Source organism: Hyla sarda, chromosome 4, assembly GCF_029499605.1.
Source record: "Hyla sarda isolate aHylSar1 chromosome 4, aHylSar1.hap1, whole genome shotgun sequence".
Lineage (NCBI taxonomy): Eukaryota > Metazoa > Chordata > Amphibia > Anura > Hylidae > Hyla > Hyla sarda.
The window spans coordinates 33054937-33070291 of record NC_079192.1 but is presented as its reverse complement, the minus strand read 5'-3'; the positions used below and the strand labels follow the sequence as shown (position 1 = coordinate 33070291).

The 15355-nt window shown below is 36.5% G+C and overlaps 1 protein-coding gene and 1 long non-coding RNA gene across 8 annotated transcripts in view; one reads left to right on the top strand and one right to left on the bottom strand.

Moving 5' to 3' along the window:
- The window catches only part of LOC130367742 (uncharacterized), a 429675-nt gene that overhangs the window by 291908 nt on the left and 122412 nt on the right, over window positions 1-15355 (bottom strand). The window lies entirely within an intron of this gene.
- NFIX (nuclear factor I X) overlaps window positions 1-15355 on the top strand; it is a 199006-nt gene that overhangs the window by 100546 nt on the left and 83105 nt on the right. For 5 of the 6 annotated variants that reach the window (XM_056570433.1, XM_056570432.1, XM_056570438.1 and 2 more), the window contains one exon: window positions 12350-12881. In XM_056570433.1, the coding sequence (XP_056426408.1) occupies window positions 12350-12881 (532 nt within the window). Of the gene's footprint in view, window positions 1-11445; window positions 12148-12349; window positions 12882-15355 lie in introns of those variants that run through there. The other variant, XM_056570435.1, reaches the window with a different exon arrangement.

The window sequence follows — 15355 nt, the reverse complement described above, 5'->3', positions numbered from 1 at the left end:
GCTTTTACCGAATATTATGATTCTGAGATTGTTTTTTCGTGACATATTCTACTTTATTTTGGTGGTAAATTTTCGTTGTTACTTGCATCCTTTTTTGGTGAAAAATCCCAAAATGTCATGAAAATTTCGAAAATTTTGCATTTTTCTAACTTTGAAGCTCTCTACTTGTAAGGAAAATGGATATTCCAAATAAATTTTAATTTTTATTCACAAATGCAATATGTCCACTTTATGTTGGCATCATAAAATGGACATATTTTTACTTTTTGAAAAAATTAGAGGGCTTCAAAGTAGAGCAGCAATTTTCAAAAATGTCATGAAAATTGCGAAATCTGAAGGACAGATGTCTCAGAACTACAACTCCCAGCATGCCTGGGCAGTCTAGGCATGCTGAGAGTTATAGTTTGGCAACATCTGGAGGGCTACCGTTTGGGCACCACTGTAACAGTGGTCTCCAAACTGTGACCCTCCAGATGTTGCAAAACTACAACTCCCAGCATGCCCAGGCAGACTTTGGCTGTCTGGGCATGCTGGGAGTTGTAGTTTGGCACCCACTAGGAAGGGCAGCAGTAAATATCGCTTACTGCCCCCTTCCTTTCACCCCCCCACCCCCACCATCGTTTCACTACCTGCGCCGTGATCTCCGCTGTCTCCAGCAACGATCAACGGTCCCCACGCATCTTCTTTGCAAGTACCGGCCTCCATCTTCTCCCCTCGTTCTGCCCGACATCCAGGGGTGGGCAGAATGGGGGGTTGCCATGGCAACCCACTGTCCTGCGCTGCCATTGGTCAGAATAAGTTCTGACCAATGGCAGGGGATAGGAGGAGATTGCAGCACTGCGACCTCCCTCCTATCCCTCAGGGTGATCAGGGCTGTCACTGACAGCTCCGATCATCCCTATTTTCTGGGTGATCGGGTCACCAGAGACCCGATCAGCCCGTATAGCAGAAAATCGCATGTCTGAATTGACAAGTGATTTTCTGCGATCGCCGACATGGGGGGTCTCAGGACCCAATTCGGCGATGTGTCGGGATGCCTGCCGAATGATTCCAAACGGCTAGCTGCGGGGACCGGAATTCCCATGGGCGTATGCATACGCCCTACATCCTTAAGGACTCGGGATGCAGGGCGTATGCATACGCCCCACGTCCTTAAGAGGTTAAGCATTTGTGAGGCATTCTTAAACGGAAGGTGGGGAGCGCAAGGTCTCTAACATTTACCAGCTGTGTGATGTTGTCATGGAGGATTGGAAAAGGACTCCTGTGGTAACATGTAAAGCTTTGGTGAGCTCCATTCCCAAGAGGCCTAAAGCAGTGCTGAAAAATAATGATGGCCACACAAAATATCGACACTTTCTCACTTAGGGTTGAACTCACTTATGTTACCAAGGATTGGACATTAACGGCTGTGTGTTGAGTTTTTTTTTTTTGAGGGGACACAACATTAAACACTGTTATACAGTCTGTGCACTCACTACTTTACATTATAGCGGCGGATCATTTCTTCAGTGTTGTCATAATAAAATATTTACAAAAATGTCAGGAGTGTACAAACTTATGGAATGTATATATATAATGTGCTATGTGTGATCCTACCCTTATACAGCATCACGCATAGCATATTTTGCTGCTACGTATTTTCCTACTTATTAAAGGGGTTCTCCAGTGGAAAACTTTTTTTTTTTTTTTAAATCAACTGGTGCCAGAAAGTTAAACAGATATGTAAATTACTTCTATTAAAAAATCTTAATCCTTCTAATACTTATTAGCTGCTGAATACTACAGGAAATTCTTTTCTTTTTGCAACACAGAGCTCTCTGCTGACATCACGAGCACAGTGCTCTCTGCTGACATCTCTGTCCATTTTAAGAACTGTCCAGAGTAGAAGAAAATCCCCATAGCAAACATATGCTGCTCTGGACAGTTCCTAAAATGGACAGAGATGTCAGCAGAGAGCACTGTGGTCATGATGTCAGCAGAGAGCACTGTGATCCAAAAAGAAAATAATTTTCCTCTGTAGTATTCAGCAGCTAATAAGTACTAGAAGGATTAAGATTTTTTTTTAATAGCAGTAATTTACAAATCTGTTTAACTTTCTGGCACCAGTTGATAAAAAAAAAAAAAAAAAGTTTTCCACCAGAGTACCCCTTTAAAGTCAACGGGTAGCAAAATCAGCTGTAGAAAATACGCAGCAAAATACAGCACGGGTGACCCTACCCTTACTCTGTATAATCTCCCCTATTATAAGTCATGGGACTAGAAATACAAGAGTACTGAATATATGAGTATTCTATATTTGAACAGGGAGCAGAAATAGAAAGTGCATTTGTGCTTTTGCTGGAATTTCTAGAAACAAGAGTCTGTAGAGGAAAACTCGTGATGTTCTAATTTTTACAGAAACACTGTTAATATAAAACAGACATGAAATCAAACTATTATGTTGAGCACAGAGGTCATAGAAAGTGTCACCTCACCAAGTGATCATCTCCTCTAAGCTGCAGTGAGTAGTTAATATACAGTGGTCCCTCAAGTTACAATATTAATTGGTTGTGGGACGACCATTGTATGTTGAAACCATTGTATGTTGAGACCAGAACTCTATGGAAACCTGGTAATTGGTTCTAAAAGCACCAAAATGTCATCTAAAAATAGGAAAAAGTGAGGATTAAAGAAAAACAAGTAGATAACTAATATAGATAAAGCAAATCCTTCCATATAAAAGTAATAAAGATCTGCTGGGAGCTGTAATCACTGTCTATGTCAGTGTTTCCCAAGCAGGGAGCCTCCAGCTGTTGCAAAACTACAACTCCCAAAAACCCGGACAGCCAAAGGCTGTCCGGGCATGCTGGGAGTTGTAGTTTTGTAATCACTGGGGGTACCCTGCTGTGGAAACACTGGTCTATGTAGAGGACAGGAGCTTCTTCGGGGTCCTTTACAGTACACAATGTCCTAAAAAAGTAACATGGATTCGCCCTCACCTGGTGTCCAAAAGAGCAGGTAACCCTGGAACAGGTAAAGAGTACAGAACATGTAATACCTTCCTGTACTGTAGGGGGCGCTACCAGACACCAGTCAGTGCATACACTTCAGTAATACAGGTAAAGAGTACAGAACATGTAATACCTCCCTGTACTGTAGGGGGCGCTACCAGACAACAGTCAGTGCATGCACTTCAGTAATACAGGTAAAGAGTACAGAACATGTAATACCTCCCTGTACTGTAGGGGGCGCTACCAGACAACAGTCAGTGCATACGCTTCAGTAATACAGGTGTTTTATCAGTAAATTGCCCATTCTGATTGGTCGGTTCTTCCAGCCATTGACATGTTTCACAGATCTGTAACATTGTATGTTGAGTCTGGTTTCAAGTCACAATGGTCCAGAAAAGACCATTGTTTGTTGAAACTATTGTATGTTGAGGCCATTGTAAGTTGAGGGATCAATGTATTAGAGTATAAGCTTTGCAGACAAGTAATAGTACATACAATACGTACAGTTCATAGACTTAGCAAGTGGTGTCCTCACCTTTATTTATTGAAATCATAAACATTTTTGGCACAAATCTTTTGCTTCCTAAATATTCTGCACTAAAACAGCATAGACTGGCCCCTTATCTTCCAGTTTAAACAATTGTCTACATAGTGCAAGAACTATTTTAATTCCCATTATTCACAGGATTCATAAATATTTGCAAATTAAAAGATCAGTTAAGACCTGTTTAATGAGGAACTAATTAGACTTTAGGTTACATCTAATGTGTTTGTACTTGTTCCATTTAAACTAGGGCACCATCAATCAGTGTCTGTAGCTGATACTGCAGGGTAAGGAGCATTTGTGTGCTGCATATACAAATATGTGCTTTTGCGTCTCTATTTTAACATGTTCATTTTTGAAGAGCTTGAACTGCCTGAAGTGTCATTATATAGAGTGGTATGTTGGTACCGGTACATTGCTTGTTGATCAAGGATTTCTATTGTGTGACATATTGAGAGGTAGAATGCAGCTTTGATTGTCAAGCCACTTGCAGATTTCTGGCTGAGGACATTTTTCAAGGTGACACAGAAAGGCATGAATTTCTCATTGTGTTATGTATTCACAGTCGGGTTGTTATAGGATGTACACTACTTATAATCTTGCCTGGATCTTCGTATGTGAGGGGTCCCAAAGATGCATATTCACATAACATGGGCATTTGGACATAGGCATTTAAACTAATTTCAAGCCAGATTTTTTGAAAGATGTTTTTGAAACAATATTTTTATCCATTATACTTTTTTGTGCCTTAAGCGGAAGGTTAGGATTTAGATCTGTTGAAGGATCTTGTGTGTTGTTCTTGCTATTAAGGAATACTATCGCCACCAAAAAGAAGAACTTTAGGTAGATGGTATATTTCACAGTAACATCAAAATGATGCCAGGACGCAATGTTCTCCATCAGAATACTGCCAATAGAATCACGCTGCCTCGGCTGGTTTGTCTTCCTACCATAGTGAATCCTGGTGTTCACCAGGTAAGAGGATCTGGCTTGTTCCCATAATATAAAAGAAAACATGATTTACTAATCTATACCTTCTTCCATTGCTCTGCAGTCGAGACCTAATGCTCACATCATTATTCTAACAACTTTTTGTGTTAGAAAGTGGTCAGAATCAACATACTGACCAAGAAATTTTTGCTATAGTATCTTTTGCACCTGACATGACCCGTCCTTCTGGAGCTGCTCTGAACCTAGTTTTTCAGCCATCAAATCAAAGTCATTAGGATCCCTACACCCATTTTTCCTGTCTCCAACACATAAACTTGCTCACTTGCTACTTAATATACCCCACCTGTTGCCAGATGCTACTGTCACCAGATAATCAATGGAATGTCCTTGATCTGTCTGGTTTTTATAATATGACTTTTTGGTGTGTGTCTCCAAGTCTTCAGACCCTTTCACTTTTTTCACATTATGTTATGTTGTGGCCTTGTTCTAAAAAATATTCCCCCATCATTCTGCACTCAATACCCCATAATAACAAAGATGAAACGATGTTAGAAATATTTGCTATGTTATTGAAAAGAAAAATATTGCATTGACATACGTATACTCAGGACTTTGGTGAAGCCCCTTTGGCAGTGATTTCAGCCTCCAGTCTTCTTGGGGATGAGGCCACAAGGTTTACACACTATGAGTAGGGGATTATCTTCCATTCTTCTCCAAAGATGTTCAATTGGGATCAAGTCAGGGCTCTGGCTGAACCACTTGAGGACGTTTACAGAGTTGTCCCTAGGCTCCTTCTGTGTTGTCTTGGCTGTGTACTTAGGGTCATTGCCTTGTTGGAAGGTGAACCTTCAGCCCAGTCTAGGGTCCAGAGCGCTATAGATCAGGTTATCATTATTAGGTAGTGTTCACATCATTATTTAGGCCTCAGATACATGGACATATTGGGTAATTTTCAAAACTATCATGCTAAGTTAAAAACCCAATAAATCTGATTTAAAGCAGGAAAAACAGGAGAAATCATGCTAACATATCCATGCTTGGACAAGTCTCCTGTACTTTGCCCCATTTAGCTCCCTCAACCCTGACCAGTCTTTCAGACCCAGCTGCTGAAATCATGGCCACATCCTTATGCTACCACCAACAAACTATGCTATAGGGATTGTTTTGGGTAGGTGATTAACAGTGCATGGTTTAGATGCTTAGAATTGAGGCCAAAAAGTTCAATCCTGGCTTTATCGGGGAAAAAATGTTTCTCCAAGACTGAGATTTTTTTATGTGGTTTTTTGCAAACTCCAGATGAGCTTTCTTCTGTCTTTTACTAAGGCTTCATTTTGGCTACTCTGCCATAAAGCCCAGATTGGTGGGGGTTGCAGTGATGGTTATGCTTCTGGAAGTTTCTCCCATCTGCAACTCAAACAGGATCTTTTGAGCTGCTGCATCTTTCATATTGCAGGACAGACTTGTATCGTCTCCCTGACGAACCTTTCCAGACAGGAAACGCAGCGTTGGAGATGAGGTTGCATGGTATTTGTATAATCTGTTTGGTAACACACTGTAATTGGGACTGATTATTTATTGTGTTTGGCTATTCCATAGGTTTGCTCTTTGTGACTCATTTCCCCATATACTGCTGTTAGGGCATTAACAGTCAAGGGCAAAGGTTCCCGAGGCACGGGGGCTGCCCTGATTAGGGCGGGTGCCCCAGCTATATGCCACACAGCTAGGGGTCAGTATAGGTGTAGGGTGTATTTCTCACACATAGTAGGAACTGACAGGTAGTTCAGGGAAAAGGATTACTATCCTACCTGCTCATATATTATATACATTATATACAAAAACAGGAGTACACACCTGTTTTTTCCTACATTATATTCCTCTAATTAATTTATATGTGCCAGCCACAGAGACATAACCAGGAATGTGCAATCATACCCATATATGATTATGGAACATACCAATTATGTGGGTGTAGTATTTCTCTGTTGCAAACCATATCAGTGTTTGAGGGTCTTGGTAACTAATTTTTCTGCATGAGAGCAGTTGTGTATTCTGCACTATTGATGTTTGTTGGGGATTTGTGTATTTTACAGATTTCCCAGTAAAAAAAGATTTTTTATTTATTTTTCTAAGGTGGGGATTACGTTAGGTATTGAGCATTGTATTCATCTTAGGCTGGTGCTTTTGTTGATTTTAGGAACTTTTGAGCTCAGCTAGAGTGACCATTGGGCTTTTATCCACCTATCCTACCAAGGCCTTTCTCTCCTTAGTTTTGGTTTAGGTGTGTGTGTGTGGGGGGGGGGGGGAGGAGGTAAGCTCTAAGAAGGAATCCTGGCTACTTCTCAGCACAGGAGAAATGTTTTTGTCCCCTTCTCCAGATCTGTGCCTCCACACAATTCTGTCTCTGAGCTCTATAGTCAGTTATTTCCCCCTCATAGCTTGGTTTGTGATCTGATATGAATTGTACCTTGTATAGACAGGGGGGTCTTCCCAAATCCTGTCCAATCAACTGAATTTACCACAGGCACTACAAAGAGAAATGGGAGGTGCCAGAACAAAATTTCAGGTGTCATTGTAAAGGTTCCGTGCATGCAAAAGTTTTCCTTTTTGTTTTCCTTTCCTTCTCTATTGAGTGCAAAATAATGGGGAAAACTTTAAATATTTTTTTATTTTGGCACATGGGCGCAACAAAATGTAAAAAGCGAAAGGGCCAAAAGACTTGTTTTGTATATATTTTTGCGCTATGTATATTTACTGAAAGGGGTTGTCCAGTATTAGAAAAACCCTGCTTTTTTTCTTGCAAAAGTAGCACCACTCTTGTCCACAGGTTCCGTCTGGTGTTGCAACTTGGATCCATTGAAGTGAATGGGACTGATGTGCTGTACTACACACGAGCTGTGGACAAAAGCGGTGCTGTTTTTGGAAAAATAGGCAGTGTTTTTGTAAACATTGACAATCCCATTAATGTGAGTGTAGATGCATATATATACATTTTTATTCAATTTTAAAGTAATTTTTCTGTATTTCACATTCATCAATTAAGACTGATCTACAGCTCTACTGTGTTTACAGGGTGTTATTTCCCCATTAGCTCCATGCTGGCGCATTTATCTTATCAGTCATGACAAATTCATTAGATTTCCCTGTGTTCAACATCACCTTTGTGCAGGTTTGGGGCAGACTAGCTTACCAAACTATACAAGGCATCTATGAGGATGCCCAAAAAGTACATAATAATACATTTTTCATGAATTAAGAAGTATGAAGCACCACATAACACAGAGTAATATATTATACAAATACCATAAAAGTAGACCAAGTTTCAAGATGTACTTATATAAGTCCACAAATGACATATATTTCTCTCATTCTTCCCCAAAAATTATAAAAAGTAATATCTAGCAGTTTTTCTAGTTTTTCTCATTGCTGTTAACACTCTATATTTTTCTTTTACCTTACACCAGCCATTTAATTTAACTTAATATTATTTAAAATAAAATGATATACATATATATATATATATATATATATATATATATATATATATATTGTTTTTTCATATAGCACATATTAAGGTTGGGTTCACATTCACAAAAAGTATTCTTGTCAGATGTTACCGGTACAAAAAAAGCTATAATGATAAGATTTGCACCTTTTTCTGCGTTTTGGACCCATTCTTGGTTTTGGCTAAAAAGACTAAGCAAAACTGTGTAAAATATTGTGTTTACCTAAAAATATGGTATAGCATATACATATGGTGCCTGAGCAGTGTTTAAGAAAGATTTACATGTTTAGAACTAAGTTGTTTTAACCATTTGCATACAAACTACCTGTTATTCAAAATTTCTCACATTTATTTCATCACAACTCTCCATCGCGTCAAAGGGTTCCTGGTTTAATCTGATTGTGGGCTCTCATTTTGTCTATTCAGTGTTTATTATGAGATTGCTGGTGTTGTAGTTATTATCTTGGATTTGTAACGTGAGGTAAAATACATGTATTCATGTGGAATTGAGAATAATTGGTGATGGTCATTCCCTGTTATACAGCCAAATGGCTAATTTTGTGCACATATACTTCCTAAGACAACACAATCCGTGTGTTTACTGTGTAACTGGTAAAGTTTTATCATGTTTTGTTTACTATCATTAAAGAGCTTATGCAGGCTTTAGGCATCAATTGTATTGTTTTATATGAACTCCTTTAAGGTAATGACAGTACTGCTAAAAAGCTGTTATACGAGGATTACACAATAAAACATCTATGTATTTTTAAGTATCTTTTTTTCATGTAAAATCATGGCAGGATGCATTTGTATCGGAAATTTGCATTTTATTCGTGCATTCTTATGTTAACTGAGCTAATATGAAAAATATTTAATTGTATATACGGTAAATATAAAAAAAATAAAAAATGCTTTATGGAGTTGTAAATGAAATTTAGACCTTATGTTTATGAAATAAAAATATATGTATATATAGTAGATATATAAATATATATATATATATATATATATATATATATATATATCATGCTTAATACAAAGTATGCAGCTTCGAAAACTATTCAAGTTTTCTTTTATATATGGAGTCTGGATGTGAATCTGTAAAAGGGCTATACATTAGTTCTGCGTACAAAATAAAAAAGCTCAGCATTGAAAAGAATCTACCCTTAATATGCCAGTTAAGTAATATACATTATGGTCATATGTTATATGCAATAACTTTCATCATGGTTCTAAATAATTATATTAAGGATTATATGTATAGCATATCTTCTCACATTTCTTGTTTTGTAAGCAAGAGGTGAATGTCAGATAGTGGCTAAATTTATGGTGGTTTATTTGTGTAAGACATGGGTGATGAATAAAGCAAATATTGTCAATCTAGATCTTTTAGATAAAATCTCACTTTAAGTTAGGCACATTAGAGCTATCTTGTTATAAGACCTAAATACGTGCTTCTCTGCTGCGAAGTAGAGCACGAGTGTTCTAAATAGTCAATTGAAGGGTGAAAGTGAAAAGGAAGGAAAACATGTTAATAACAAGGGTGTAGTGGTGAATACGGAGATGTCAGTGATGTGGTATGATAAAGTACCTGGAATTAGGAGCTTGCAGTCATCAACTCATTAAAGAAAAGGGCTAATTAGCAGAAATACTGTAGCTAGCAAAAAGGGAATAAGAAACTTACTAACTGTAAAAAGTAAAAGAATAGACTTAAAAAAAAATATTTAAAAAGAGGAAAATAAACACTCTGGTTATAAATTAGTTATTTTTCCATAGTAGAGTGACAGCGATTTATAAAGCATACAGTGCCGGGCAATAAATTACAAGTAGGAAAAAAGGTTAAAGGAATTTAGAAAACAAGGGCAAAAATCTACAAGGAATATGACCATAAATGAAGGGAAATCCACCTAGTAAAAACAATATATAAGCATTTTGAGGGGAAAAATAAGGGGAAATAATATCAGTAAAATGTTAAGAGGTGGATGATTGTAGATGTTAATATGGAGAAAATGTGAACATAGGAGAAAACTTGAAAAATAGTTGAAGTAAAAAAAAAAAATCAAAATAGGTGAAGTGAACAAAAATATAAACAATAAATGAATTGACGTGTAAAAAATTAAAAGACAAATAGGTAAAGAAAGTTGAAGGGAAAGCAAATCATATATATATTTGTATGTGTGTAAGTATCAATTAATATATGTGCGTGTTTATAGAAATAAGGAGTTGCAGGTACAGTATAGAGTGGAACACCCATAGCTTTAAAAAATATATATTGTTTTATATGTATTTACAGATAAGATAAAGGAAAAAGGAAAAGTTCCCACTATCATTAAAAAGTGAACTTAAAGTATCATAAAGTGGATGCGTAAAAATGTTAAATAAGATAATGGCAACCTGCATTATATGGAAGAATACAAAAATCTAATAAAAAAAAAAATCTATAAAAGTCAGTTAAATATATAAACCTGGTCTAATAGGTTTGAAAACATGCAAAGATAAACAAATGTGCGAAAAATGAAAGAAGATGAGAGGAATGAAGGTGACTGCGGGAGAATGTAGAGCTACAGTTTTCAGTATAAAAGGGGTTAAAATGTTGAGTGTGGGATAGTAGGAAGAGAGAGTGTACGAGGGAAAATGAAAAAAATCTGGGAATACAGGAGAGGGAGATTTACTCTGAAAAGCAGCGCCTTTAAAATGTGTGACTTGGCTGAAATATATTGGGCAGTGCCAGCAAAACCGCAGAGAACGATTGAGCAAAACAGGAGTGGCAGAGAGAAGGAGAAGAGGGAGGAAAAAGGAAAGAGATATTTCATATATCATTTCACTATTAACAGAGAGGTTTTTTTAGTTTTTTTTGTTAACCTTAAGAAAGGAAGGAGTAATGTATTTGATAATTACCATGCTTAGGAAAAAAGATAGAAATTTGTGTGTGTATATATAAATATATAGATATATATAATACAGACAGCAGACTGGCATCTGCTTCATCTCCAAACCACGACCAACCACCCCCCCTTTAACACACACCATCCTCAGCCATGAGCGACTGTTTTACTTCTTGTGCCAAAACCTGCATGGCAAAATAAATAAAAAATAAAAATGAAACCAAAATAAATAATAAAAAAGACAACAAGCTGGAATGGAGCAGGCAGTAACTCTCTGTCTTGTCAATTTAAAGAAAGAGAAGTGTCAAACTTTTGTGTATGCTTTATTTTTTTTTTAAGTTGTCTGTTTTGGCAAAACCTTTTTCTGCCTTCAATATTTTTTTTCACGCTCTCTCCCTCTCTCTGTAGCTCTATACCTCCCTCCTCCCTTCCTTCTCTTTCTCTCGCTCTCTCTCTCCTCCCTTTTTCTCTGCTATTGGCTAGCTTCTTCAGTTCACTTTGCCAAAAAGGTGGGTCTGTTCGAATCATTCTCTCTCTGACTCTTTTTTTTTTTCCTCTCTCTTTTCCCTGGCATCGATGCTGGCCACCAATTCAGCACGGAGAGTGAAAGCAAGAGAGAGGGGGAACGAAAGAGAGAGAGAGAAAGAGAGTTTAAACAGAAAGGAAAAAAAACTGCTTTCTCTTTTACTCGCAACGACCTTTCAAAAAAAAAAGAAAAAAACATATTTTTTCTGTTAGACTCCCCCCCTCCTCCTTTCATTTTGCTATCTTCTATTTTTATATCGATTATCAATATTTCTAATGCATACCAAGATGTTTTCCTTTAATTTTTATTCCATGCACCATCATTTTTCCAGATGACTTTTTAGTAGTCTCTCTTGCTTTCTGTTTACCTGGAATTTTTATGTTTACCTTTTTTAAAAATTTTTTTAATTAATTTTTTCTTTTTTTTTTTTTAGGCCTTTGATGTTAAAAACTTAGTGTCTGGGAAATATTATTGCATTTTTTCATAATTTAGATTTGTACTGTACTGCTTCCAAATTTTGACAATAAGGAATAATTTTTTTTCTTTTAATATTTTTCATAGGTTGCATTTTTTTGCATATTGTCCCCTATTTTATGATCCACTTTACTTTTTCTCTGTTTCATTGTTTATATTCCTACACTCACCTATCCACTCCATGCTCTCTGCTTCTCTCTCATTCTTATACTGATAAGCTCCGACATTGGATGGTTTAACATTTCTGCAGAAGTTCGATATGACACCAAGAGATGGTAACCATTTCACAGAAATATTCATGTTTTTATCTTAGAATGAAAGAATAATGGAACTAGTTTCCCTATTCATAAAAATGTCTAAATATAATTAGTCGTTCATATTGTTTCATGTATATTATTTATTTACAATCATGTTTGATTTCTTAAAATATGTCTTGAGTTGCTCCCTTTTTTTAAATGTATATATTTCCTTTTTCAGGATGAATTTCACCCCTTCATCGAAGCTCTTCTTCCCCATGTGCGCGCATTCTCATACACATGGTTCAATCTCCAAGCAAGGAAACGCAAATACTTTAAGAAGCATGAGAAACGGATGTCAAAGGATGAAGAGAGGGCGGTGAAGGACGAATTACTAGGGGAGAAGCCTGAGATCAAGCAGAAGTGGGCGTCACGGCTCTTGGCCAAGCTGAGGAAAGACATCCGGCCAGAGTTCCGAGAGGACTTTGTCCTGACCATCACCGGGAAGAAGGCTCCATGTTGTGTCCTCTCTAACCCAGATCAGAAGGGCAAAATTCGGAGGATTGACTGCCTTCGCCAGGCAGATAAGGTGTGGAGGTTGGACCTGGTGATGGTCATCCTGTTTAAGGGGATTCCGCTGGAGAGCACAGATGGGGAACGTCTCTATAAGTCACCCCAGTGCTCCAACCCAGGGTTGTGCGTTCAGCCACATCACATTGGAGTGTCCATCAAAGAACTGGACCTCTACCTGGCCTTCTTCGTCCACACGCCTGGTAAGTCTTGTAGTTATAGCGCCTATGTTACACATGCATCTTGTGCAACCTAACATTCTTAAAGCACTATTGTCAATTACCAGGTTGATAGTGTTCCAAATCAGAGATAATTGCATTAACACAAGACATACCTGACAATCAAAGATATAAAATGGACCACTGCAATTGTGGCTTATTGTATTTTAACACTAAAATCTAATCTTCTTATGGCCTCAGTTATATCTAGGCCTCAAAAAACTCAGGAGCCCAGACCTGGATTTGAGGATTTCTATATATCCAATTACATATTTTTTAGGTCTCAACTTCACATTTTACTGTTAAGTCTCCACTTTACACTGGATTGCGCAGCGATATTCCAAAAATGAGTGTTTCAGATATTTGTAAAAATACGTAACCAGATAAGTATATTTAGCTATTTTCTTTGACCAGTAGATAGTTATCTATGCAAAACTGTAACGCTTTCATATATATTACAGAGCTGTCCTGTACTAGAAATGAATTTATTTTGCATGAAAAAATGTTTTTACTAATGAACATAACAGAATAACAAAAGATACTCAAAGCCGTATTTCTACAAATATAGCATGAAATCGCAAGTTACAAATGTACATGAGGATAAACAGGTGTGGTTTACAAAAGAGTATACATATATATAAATATATATATATATATATTCAATTTGCAGGCACACCTATTTTTTATCATTGCAAATACTCTTAAATGAGGTACTCTTCTGGTGTTTTTTATATATAATTACACAAAATAAAAATTTTTATTTTAAATCTGCACAAACAAAATGGTACATGTACACAGACAACAACGGTATGTGCTACCAATAACAATATTACAGTAGTACACACATAATATATTTATTATCAATTACTTATTGGGGTCTCTATTATATACTACGGAGCACTGGTATATGTGAATTTTCTTTTTACTTAATGGTTTCTCATTTATAACTTTTAAAGTCACTAAAAGGCTTATTTTTAACTTGATATAAATTTAGATAAATGCAAAAATGTTGTAAACGTGTACTTTCTACATGAGAATCATATCATTTTACCTGACTTCACCCCATAATTTTTTATTATAAGCACTTTACAAAATTTGCTTCCTTACCTTTAACTTTTCCATAAACTTAAACTTTTTCCTACTCATTGAGAGTGAGTGTATTATAATTCTTATCTTTATTGTACTGAGAAAACATATTTTATTCAAACTTCTTTGCTTAAGTTACATCAGGTTAACGGTAGTTTGGGTGTTTCCTTCTATCTGATAATTTTACACATCATGACTTGCCACTGGTTGCTGTTAAATCAAGCTGGCTTATGAACATACTAAAGTACTCTAAACATTCCTTTGTATACAAAATGGGTACAGTATGAAATGGGATGAACGTATTGGGCATGTATTGAATTAAATAGCAACTGTTAAGTACAGAGGAGATAAAATAAAAATATAACTATATAATGAAACATTGAAAGTTATAGAAAATTGCTTGTTTTTGTATTAGTGATCATAAGTTAAGCATTCCTTTCAAAGGCCATCAGTCTGGTCATTAGAAAGGACTTGACAAGAGTGAGCTAAAAAAATCTCACAATTTGCATGCCCAAGCACACTACATGCTTTATTTTTCAAAGCATTTTATATAAAATATATGGTCTAAAATATACCGAGGATGTGTGTTAATATAAGAAGAAAACATTTTCTGCAATTCAATATTTTAGTTCAATAGTTTCCCCACAAATTTTGTTTACAAAAATAAAAAGTTCCACAGGTGCTGCCATCTTGTGTGACAAATGAACACAAAACAAACTAGCCTAATTTCAGGCTGTGTTTTTGAAAATTTTTAGATTATCGCTAAATTTAGATATATGGAGACCAGAAGAGTGATGGGGAGATTTACATAATTATCTACACCTTTTGGAGTCTAAGGTGTCTTTCACTTTTAGAAAGTAGATGCACAATTTCTGAGGTGAAATCAAAACGACATTTGCTGGTTAGAAATGTCAGGAAGGTCTGAGCCCATGCAGAGGAGGGCCTAACCTATGACCTACCACATGTTTCACACCATTCACATCTCTCTGCGGGTGTGCTGATTTACAGCATCTGCCACCATGTACAGGACAGAGTAGAACATTTATGTCCTCATCAACATCAATTATATCATCAGTATTCTTTACACAGGATCCTCCTGCAACACTGCTATTTCTATATAAAAAAAACATATACATACACATATATATATATATATATATATATATACACACACAAATATTAGAAACAGATCAACATTTCGTTATCCTTTTGTATTTAGTTATTTGTATCAACATTCTATTTTGTTTAAAGATATCCTCTAGGCATTCCCTGAAATATACTGGTAGGTTAGTGGTTTCTTAAGAAAATAACTTTGGTTACAGTATAGTTATGTATGCACTTGTGACATGAAATTAAATGGTAAGGATATTTAT